Source organism: Perca flavescens, chromosome 1 (genome assembly GCF_004354835.1).
Source record: "Perca flavescens isolate YP-PL-M2 chromosome 1, PFLA_1.0, whole genome shotgun sequence".
Taxonomy (NCBI): domain Eukaryota; kingdom Metazoa; phylum Chordata; class Actinopteri; order Perciformes; family Percidae; genus Perca; species Perca flavescens.
The window spans coordinates 6,789,144-6,800,000 of NC_041331.1; the positions used below are offsets into that span (position 1 = coordinate 6,789,144).

Below are 10,857 nucleotides of genomic sequence, written 5' to 3' on the forward strand. Positions count from 1 at the left end.
TCTCAATCCCGTACACTTTACCCACTAACTAAAGAGAGAAGAATATATTCATAGTAAGCACTAATACCCTGTGGTCTTCTTTTAACATTTGAAGTGCACTCAGTGGCCAGCTCTGCTTCCACTAATGCTGTTTTATATAAAACCAATCGGTATGAAAGGCCTGCGCCTCCCACACACCAGCAGTCCTGACCTCCTCTCACGCTGCACGGTGGAAGCGCTCGCCTCACTGTTTTCTTGTTCCAGCGCTTTCCATCTCCTTCACACATAATCACACATACTTTTATATGGATGTAACGAGGCATTGTGAAACAGTAAAACGTCAATGTAAATATGTAAACATTACAACCTGTTGAGATAAAAAATTTAAAAAAAAATTAATCCGATAGAATTTGAGCTGCAAAGTTCGGCAAAAATCGGTTAGTTGTCAACTATTAAATGAATCACCAACTGTTTTTGATTAATGAATAATCGGTTTGACTTATTTATTTATTTATGAAGTAAAGTCAAAGTTCTCTAATTACAGCTGTTACTATGTTCTAGTTTTCTTCTCTCCTCTGTGACAGTAAACTGAATATCTTTGAGTTGTGGACTAGGGCGTCACTTTGATTTCACTTGTTTGACTTCAGAACGTCACTACGTCTTCTTAGCTCATTTATTTGAAGACATTTATTTAGTTATTTTGATGTGGGTTTGAATCGCATACTGAGTGTCCACATGGGCAGGAGTAAACATATGCGTCTTCTAATGTTATGTGTAACACACAACTGTGATCTCCAGGCTGCCAAAAAGCCCTGTCACACATCAGGATCTTCCAACCACTCTTTGGATTCCTCTCCTCTTAATTTAAAGTGCCGCTCCATGTGTGATTTACAGCGACCCGATGAGAGTGTCTGTATTGAGTAATGGCGTGGAATGACAGGTAAACCTCGAGCCATTTGGCCGGGTGGCTGGAGCCTGGTACGGATAGTTTTTTGCAGGGAACGGGGAGGTAATAGCTCCCCTATTTGGCCTTTTTTCTTTTCTTTTTTTCTTTTTTTTTACTGTCAACTAAAGTGAGGAAAGGCAGGCCGACACTTGGGCGACACACATGGCATGTACACAGGCGCACGCATGCACACACACGCAGAAAACACACAATTTGCCTTGTAGTGTGGCTGTGTCGGGGCAGGTTCTGCATGATACGGTAGTCAGCCAGGGGAGATAATAGCCAGTACAACTGGAAACAAAGCTAAGCAAAGCTGAAAGCTACTGTTTATTTACAATACGCATTTACTGCTTTCAAATTTTAAGGGTAGTAAATAGACATGCAGTTTCTTAATGTATTATTTGAATTTACAGTAACATACTGGCTGCGGTGTAATTCCTGCCTTTTCCTTTATTTTCCCAAGATGCATTAACAGTAAATACCTGTACATTCACAGGCAGTGCTGTCATATTATTAATGCCATTTACAGCATGATCCTGTATAACATTTAAACAGTAAGATATTTATATCAAAGGTTTATAGTGTGGGTGTTTAACAAGTCACAGATTTGTGTATTTAAATAATATATATAAATAAATGATTAGTCAATTGATTGACAAATAATTCATCGGGAATGCTTTTCTTAATCTAATGAATGTTAAATATTGTCTAAAAATAATTTGTGCTTCCAGCCTCTCCAATGTGAGGATTGTCTTTTTGTCTTTTACATCATCGTAAATGGAATATTTTGAAAGTGTAGGCATTTAAAGATGTCCGGTCCCCCAAATCAATTGTGATTCCCATTTGATGAAAGTACTGTGACTTGGCTGCCTGTTCTGCCAATATTCCCAGCCCTTGTCACATGACCAATTCATGTTTTCCAAAATTCTGATACCATGGAACCAGCATTGGAATGGCTGAGCCTATAGAAAATGTGTATTGCGTTCGGATAAACAATTTGTTTAAAATGAAAACAAATGAAATGAATAATGAATGGGATGTGTTTTTAGCAGAATAACATTGTGCTGTTCTATCCTATCCAATATTTCCTACATTTCTAAGCAGATTTCTCCCCCTCCTGGGTCCCCCCTGACTGATTATTGGTCACACCCTGTGCCACCCACTTAAAAAATCTCTTCATGGGAATGTCTTGAACTGAAAGTCATGAAATGATTTCAGGTGGCTCCTGTAGGTGACCCGTCTGCAGGGCCGGATCGAGGCATGGGTGTGCCTAGGGCCAATTTGCCACTAGGTTGTCCAATAAGAGGGAAAAGTCAAAATACTATTTCTTTATAGTTTAAAAATAATTTTAAAATGTAAATTTCCAATCAAACACTTAATGTAAACTTCTTGAAGTGTATTATATGGTATTAATAAAAAGTACAGTAGTAAAGAAGTAACAATACCACTTTTGTGGGATGCTTTCAGGTGCAGAGAAAACGACACAGAGGTTTTACATAAGTTTCTCTCGGGCCCTTCCAAATGAACCTAAATTAGATGCATTAAAATACCTTAATAAATACATTAGCATAATGGTCATGTGGCAGTTAAAAGAAATCTTGTTTATTCACCAAATAACAAAGTATCCATTTGGAGGGGGCCCGAAAAATGCAGTATACCTAGTGTAATCTTTCCATGTAATCCGGCTCTGCACGTCGGATATAGAATGGGTCCATTCAGCCAAAGGTATCATTTAACAAACGAAGACAGAGAGAAAGTGTACGCACTTGCAGTATTTTGCTCAGCTTCGTCAAATAAAGAAAGTGTAAAGGTGTGTCTCCCAAAAGCTGCTCATCTGCTCAAGTACTCAAGCCCCGTTTGGCTTTTTTCCCTGCAGGAAGGCTAATGACAGACATGTAAGTAGGCAGCGTGACCTGTTCTGCTGCACATGGAGTTTATTTGCTGTGGTTTTAGCTGCAGCTTCTACGCTCTGCCCCCTCAGGGCACAAATATGTCCGCCGTGCTCCAGCCCAGGGAGCAGCAATCTGACAAGAAGACCTAATCCAGTCCAGGTCTGGGGCTGTGTTTGCTATGCATCCCTTAGGTTGGGGAATAAATACAAGGCCGCTAAGCAGATCTGCTTGCCTCGAAGACCGCGGGGGAGGAATGGAGGGCTTTCCAACCTTGCGTTGTACATGCCTTGACGGGATGTCTCTCATCCATATATGTAACCTCATAACATTTTTCGGGCTTTTCACAAATAAGAACAGCTTTGATCTCCTGTGGAAAGTAATGCCGTTTTAATGTCCAACTTCAAGGGCCATTAGCTGCATTTTTATCAGTTAGCGTGGCTGCTTGGCAAATTTCTGAATGTCAAGTCAGGGGGGTGTTGCTAGCCTGGAGGTTAGAGAAGCGGGTTTGTGATTGGAGGGTTGTCAGGTCGAGTTCCTCGCTGGGAGAATGTGGGTGGGGAAAGTGGATGAGTAATACTCTTCACTCACACTTCAGCAGAGTTACCTTTTAGCAAGGCACTGACAGTGAGTAAAAGCAGAACATTTAGATTATACAAGAAGCCAGGCTTTTCCCTATCATTATAAGGCTTAGACGGAGCACCCAAGACATTTTGGGCACCACCTAAGCCGAATGAACGGAAATGTGTCAACCTAAACTAACAAAGGCTACGTTCAGACTGCAGGCAAAAGTTGCCCAAATCCGATTTTTTTTCGGGGGCCAAGTGACCAGGTCAAACTTCTTCAGAAGTAGTGTTAACACTCAAATCATGCCCAGATCAGATTTTTTCAAATCAGATTTAGACCACTTCCATATGTGGTCCTGAATCAGACGCAGGTCTGATATTTTTTTTTTTCATTGCAGCCGCAGTGTGAACAACCAATTTGATGCGACTTTTACGTCAATCTACATCGACATTTGTCACAATTATGCGCCATTAGCCCTAGACACAGACAGTAAAATTAAAAACTTGACTAGGCCTACAAAATAGAGAACAGTGATGGAGCAAGTCAATGGAGGGAGAGTGAGGTGTTAGACCTAATTAGTGTATGGGGAGATACTTCAATTCAATCAAAACTAGAAGGATCATTAATGTTACGGCTGCCATTACACAAACATTTTGAAATAAAAGCGAAAATGCTTACTTCCTCCATAACCTCCCTAACTTTAGTGCAACAGCGGGCTGCGTCTGATGTCATTGCTATTGTTCTTTTGCGCATGCGGGTCACACTGGAATCTGATATAGGCCACATTTTAAAAGGTAAAGTAACAAAAAATCAGATCTGAGCAGAAAAAAAATCAGAATTAAGCATTAAGACTTGCAGTGTGAACGTAGCCTAAATGACTCGATTACATGTCTCCCATCTAATGATTGCAGTTGGTCCCCAGTGGACTTCTTTAGCAAGTTTTGTCCTTAAGCTTTATGATTTCATTCTGCTCTCCGACATTTTAGACTCAGAAATGATAATAACAATGGTCCAAAATGAGGTGAAATTCTTCCACAAACCTCGAGAAAACGCTGGGAGCTGTCACATGATATAAGTGTGGTGAATAGCCGAAGCGCTCCATCGATATACGCTCTTGGTGAATTAAGGTTGGAAAAAACTAAAAGAAGGAAAGTCCTTTTTGCACTTTCTATTTACTGATTCTTTCAAGTGTCCCCCCACCCACTCCCGCCAGCCCTCCCTTCCCCCCTTAAGCTGCCACAGGTAGAGCACACCAGGTGTACCTGTTTGAACTTGCTGTGTAATTTGTGGATTAGCAGATGCTTCTAATGGCTAAAATCATCAGAGCTTTCCCTCTGCCACAGAGGGGGAAGAAAGAAGCAAAGAGAAAAGACACAAAGGCAGCAAAGTAAAGGACCAGGGGTGGAAACCATGACCATAACCCTGATCTGATTAATCAACGCAGCTATGCTATTGAGTGTTTAACTTCTGTTTGCCGTTTATTTTGTAGTTTTTATTATTATGATTTCGTTCATGTTTGTTTTTAGTCATACTTTTCTCTTCCGTTTAAACTAATGGTGCACTGTACAGCACCTTGAAACCATGGTTTTGAAGGGTACTTTATAAATAACGTTTACTTTCTTACTTAGTCACGTACTTACTTATTTACTCTCTCACTCACTTGTTTACTTACTTAGTTACTTAGTCACTTACTCACTCACTTCTTAGGTACTTTATAAATAACATTTACTTACTTAGCCACTTACTTAATTACTCACTCATTCACTTACTTAGTCACTTACTTACTCACTCGCTCACTCACTTAGAACACCTACTTACTTACTCACTCACTCACTCACTTACTTAGTCACCTACTTACTTACTCACTCACTCACTTACTTAGTCACCTACTTACTCACTCACTCACTCACTCACTCACTTAGGTACTTTATAAATAATGTTTACTTACTTAGTCACTCAATTATATACTAACTTATTATTTACTCTCTCACTCATTCGCTTAATTACTTAGTCACTTACTTACTTACTAACTCACTCACTGACTTACTTAGGTAATTTATAAATAACGTTTACTTACTTACTTAGTCACTTAATTACTTACTTTTTTACTTACTCACTTACTAAGTCACTTACTCATTCACTCACTCACTCACTTACTTAGGTACTTTATAATGTTTACTTACTTAGTCACTTAATTACTTACTTATCTAGTCTCTCACTCACTCACTTACTTACTTACTTACTTACTTACTTAGTCACTTACTTAATCACTCACTCACTTACTTACTTAGTCACCTACCTACTTACTCACTCACTCACTACTTACTTAGTCACTTACTTACTTAGTCACTTACTTACTTACATACTTACTTAGTTACTTAGATACTTAATTACTTCTTTAATCTCTTACTCAATCACTTACTTACTTAGTCACTTACTTACTTAGTCACTTAAAGTGATGATTCGGAGTAATTTCACCCTAGGGTCCTTTGCACCATGACCTCGAGCCAAACACCCCCCAGAAGCTTTTTTCAGCTGGGTCTAGCATTGGGAGAGTTAGCGTAGCAGCGTTATCTGAATAGCTTAGCGCAGGGGCTAATGGACCCACGTTTGTATCTCGTAAAGACCCCACTAATAATGCCCAAAATGATACCAAACGTCTACAGTAGTACATATAGGTTATGTACTCATAAAACGATGGATTGGAAAGTTTGTAAGTACCCCACGTTTATGAAGTTTATGAACACTTGCCTGCTGGCTTCTGCTCTCTGCTGTTGTAGCTGCTGCCGGCAGTAAGACGAGTGCTTAGGGCCGTCTACAAATTACAACACCGAAAAGAGATGCAACAAAAATATTTTTTAATTTAACTTTTTTTTTTAACTAAGTGCTGTAGTATAACTAGCAGGAGACAAGTAATAACTGAGGTAAGTTTGGAGACATTACCTTATTTAATCATTAAATTAATAAATATTTTTGTTGTCTTTTCGGTGTAGTAATTTGTAGACGGCCCTAAGCACTCGTCTAACTGTAGCAGCAGCAGCAGCTGTAGCAACAGAGAGCAAAAGAGAGCAGGCAAGTTTTTATAAACTTCTGGTGTACTTACAAACTTTCCAATCCATCATTTTATGAGTACATAACCTATTTGTACTAGTGTAGAAGTTTGGTATCATTTCGGGCATTATTAGTGGGGTCATTTACGAGATACAAACGTGGGTCCATTAGCCCCTGCGCTAATAAGCTATTCAGCTGATAACGCTACTCTGCGCTAACTCTCCCAATGTTAGACCCAGGTGAAAAAAGCTTCTGGGGGGGTGTTTGGCTCGAGGTCATGGTGCAAAGGACCCTAAGGTGAACTTACTCCGAACCATCACTTTAATTACTTACTCATTTACTCTCTCACTCATTCACTTACTTACTAAGTCACTTACTTACTCACTCACTCACTTACTTAGGTACTTTATAAATAATGTTTACTTACTTACTTAGTCACTTAATTACTTACTTATCTAGTCTCTCACTCACTTACTTACTTAGTCACTTACTTACTTACTTAGTCACTTACGTCACGTAATTACTTATTTAGTCACTTATTTAGTCACGTACTTACTTAATCACTCACTAACTTACTCACTTACTTACTTACTTACTTACTTACTTACTTACTTACTTACTTACTTATTAACTTACTTTCCTATATATCAACCTACCATAAATTGAATAGACGCATATCATTTGGAGAAAACAGAAGGAATTGAGAGGCACTCCTTTTTTACTCTGTCAACATTTCTGTGTGTCAGCAGTTGAATAGATCTCTAATGTGTTTCTGTCATTTCACACGTACCAGTTTTCAACGTGGATGTTGTGTCCACGTCAACATTCAACTTGTGCTTATGAATGGGAAACTTAGATTTGGAGCTGAACTGATTAGTTGATAAATCACTTGACGGAAAAATAAAATTGGTGCTTTACAAATGATGCAAAAAAAAGGTTAACAAAAGCACGCAAATCCAAACGGTAAATACTAGGGGTTGGACAGAAGAACATGTAAAATACGGAAAAATACAGACTGCACACTAGATAGTGCTCCCATTAATATAGGCTGAGTGACGTTTCAAGCCTATACAAATAATCTATTAATTGTTAATAGGCAGGCTAACCGTAATCAAAAGTGATTTTTCAAGCAAAGCTGCCAAATTTCCTACAATGGCTTTTTCACTAAATTAGAGACCGAATGATTAATGGAGAAAATATCTGGCAGATTTAATGAATATTGAAATTAGTTGCAGCTCCACTGGGTATGTTCTGAAAGTTAAAATATATCCGAGTTGGCGTTTACAGTAATAATACGGAAGTTCCTGAGAGGTCAAACAAACACGAATGTTTCATGTCAGCGTCAATGTCCCAATGTGACAGCTGAGCCAATATTTGAGAAGTATACTGTATATAATCAAGAGCTAAAAAAGCTAAAGCTCTCAAATGCTGTTAGTTAACAACCTGTTAATTAAAAAACCTTCTCGGAATAAATGAGTCCAAAACTGACTCTTGACTTGTGATTTAAATCTGAAAACTACCACTATGAATAACGATACTCTGAAGTTCTCAGTCCTGAGTGCTGTGGACACATTTCGGTGAGAAAACCTAAAAAAAAGGTGTTGAGGTTTGATACCCAACCCCAGGTACACGTATTCCTAAAGATAACACAGATTTGGTTTTTGTCATGTGTGAAGTCCCCCCTCCTCCCGAGACACTCAGCACAGACACTGACACATTCCTGATGGCACAAGGCATAACTTGTTATGGAGGATGTTCACAGAGCTGTGTTAAGGTGAGTCCTGACGCACACACACACACTGTGCTGTGTGCACCGAGAGGGGCAACGTTGATTTAGGGCATTACTCAGAGGCACACAGAGAGAGAGAGAGAGGGGGGGGTGGAGAGTCTCCCCTGACTGCATTAGAAGAGCCTCCAGCCTTTGTGATTCCTTTTGATCAAATCTCTGTGAAAGATGAGTGTCATGCCCTCTTCCAGCCAGCTGTGAGGGGACTGCCCTGTGACTCTGAGGGGGTAGACGTGCATGCGCGTGTGTGTGTGTGTGTGTGTGTGTGTGTGTGTGTGTGTGTGTGTGTGTGTGTGTGTCTGCGCACGTGAAAGAGCATGCACACCTCTGTGTCCATGCAAGTGTGTGTGTGTGTGTGTGTGTGTGTGTGTGTGTGTGTGTGTGTGTGTGTGTGTGTGTGCGTGTGTTGTGTGCGCAGGCTAGGGAGGGAGCAGGCAGCTCCTGAGGTGAGAATGCCGAGTGGGAGGATCTCATTCCAATCCCCTGTGCCCAGTTTCACACACACACACACACACACACACACACCGAACATCTTGAGTAGTTTAGAGCCAGTCCACGGCAACATTAGAGGAGAGAAAGCAGAGGAGGCGTGTGTATGTATGTGTGTGTGTGCATCTGTGCAGTGAGAGTAGAAGCACAGTGACTACTACTCTTTTTGTGGAGTGTCGGTGGCTCAGTGTGTGTATGTGTGTGTGTGTGTGTGTGTGTGTGTGTGAGAGAGAGAGAGAAGACTAAGAAGCGGAGCACGTGTGTGTGTGTGTGTGTGTGTGTGTGTGTTGTTGAAGGAGATGCTGCGGGGTGTGATGGCTCTTTTGCGTTAGTATTTGAGCGGACAGGAGAGTTGAAGGCAGTTGTTTTGTGGGACTCGCGGGGAATGGCAAACTCCACGGTATCCTTGGAAACCTCCGACTAAATGACAATGGCTGAGGTAAGAGAGACGGCTTTTTCTCTGCTCCGCTCGGCTCACACACATACACACACACACGCACACACCGACAGGACATGTTTAACAAAGACAAAGTGGAAGGAGTTTATGTAGATCCGAGTGACAGGCGGAAGGAGTGCAGACTTTTTAGGAGAAGTAGAAATGTTTAGAATTTTAGGATTACATACATGTGCATTTGCGACTTTCTGTGTGACGAGACATGAGTAGAAACATGCCGATACAGACTGTAGTTTTGCTGTGATTGCAGATTTATGTTGCGTTATCCGTGTTTTCTTTGGGATTTGTTGTTACGAGTTGTCACATGGTGACCTGTAGCATTGGATTTTTTTTTCTTTCTTTCTTTTATTATACTAGTACCAAAACTCAGGTTATGTGTCTGACTTTCTGTATTATAATGAAATGATTGCAAAGCGGGTTTATTTTTTATTTTTTTCAACAGTTCTAGATGTGAAATGTTCCCGAAACACGTGCAGCTCTGCAAGAAGTTTGTCAAAAATGAAATGGAATAAAAATTGGCAAATGTTTAATTCAAATAAGGGACTAACTGTTTAAAAGAATATGTGAACACGAATCACGCTCTGTTATTTGATGCTAGCTTTTGGTCAATTGACAGCCTGTGAAACTGAAAGTTTCCATCCAAAAAGCTGACATTTCTTGTAACTTTGAGTCGCTCTGAAAAACCACTTGCCCATGCCGTCGCTCAGTGTGGACACAGATTGTCCTTGCATGCCTTTCTAAGAATCTGGAGACAGCTCCCAATAAACAGTAACAGCAGCTTCAGCACAGACAAGTCAGGCTGCCCCTCTCTCAGTAGTGAGTGATTCTCCTTTTCTCCATTTCATTCTCTTTTCTTAAATCAGGCTCCGTTTCTTTTTTTCTCGTACCTGCTTTTGATTGATTCTTATCAATTATTCAATTAACGTCGTATTTATCGGTTTTATTTTATTGTATTCAATTGAGTTATATTCTATCCTGAACACCACTTCCACCTTGTTGAGAAAAAAAGTCCAAAATCCTCACCTGGGCCTGTTCTCCATTCACCCGTCTGTCTGTCTGTCTGTGTGCGTGTGTGTGTTTGTGTGTGTGTGTGCGTGCGTGTGTGTGTGTCTGTCTGTCTGTCTGTGTGTGTTTGTGCGTGTATGCGTTTGTTTGTTTGTCTGTCTGTGTGTGTGTGTGTGTGTGTGTGTGTGTGTGTGTGTGTGTGTGTGTTTGTGCATATGTCTGTCTGTCTATCTGTCTGTCTGCCTACATGTGTCTGTCTGTCTGTAGCCTCCTGCCTGTTAGCCAACAGCCTATTAGTAATTTAAGAACAGCCTAATGTTTAGTTGCAGCCATAATGTAACAATTAGCTGAGCTGTGTGTGTGGTTATGTCGGTAGCGGCAAAACACTCTTGCCGCGAGTGTGTGTGTGTGTGTGTGTGTGTGTGTGTGTGTGTGTGTGTGTGTGTGTGTGTGTGTGTGTGTGTGTGTCTGTGTCTGTCTGTCCAGACAGCCTGCAGTTTAACTTCCACAGCAATATGAGATAAAAACCGATTTAATGAAGGAAGCAAAGTCCATGTGCTCCATATAGTACTGTCTGATCATCATGCGGAAATAAAAGACAATTTGTTCTTTCTTTATGTTTCAGCTAATTGAAAAAGCCAGTTGCAATTACTTACTTACTTAATTGTTTTACCACATTTTTGATTATTTT

The 10,857-nt window shown here is 40.3% G+C and overlaps 1 protein-coding gene across 2 annotated transcripts in view; it reads left to right on the forward strand.

Annotated features, from left to right (window-relative positions):
* The window catches only part of bnc1 (basonuclin zinc finger protein 1), an 80,211-nt gene that overhangs the window by 48,057 nt on the left and 21,297 nt on the right, over nucleotides 1–10,857 (forward strand). Inside the window, exon 1 of one of the 2 annotated variants that reach the window (XM_028580957.1) lies at nucleotides 8,756–9,146. The exons of the other annotated variant lie outside the window; for it this stretch is intronic. Within the exon in view, the coding sequence (XP_028436758.1) occupies nucleotides 9,132–9,146 (15 nt within the window). The 5' untranslated portion in view covers nucleotides 8,756–9,131. Of the gene's footprint in view, nucleotides 1–8,755; nucleotides 9,147–10,857 lie in introns of those variants that run through there. 2 annotated transcript variants of the gene reach the window in all.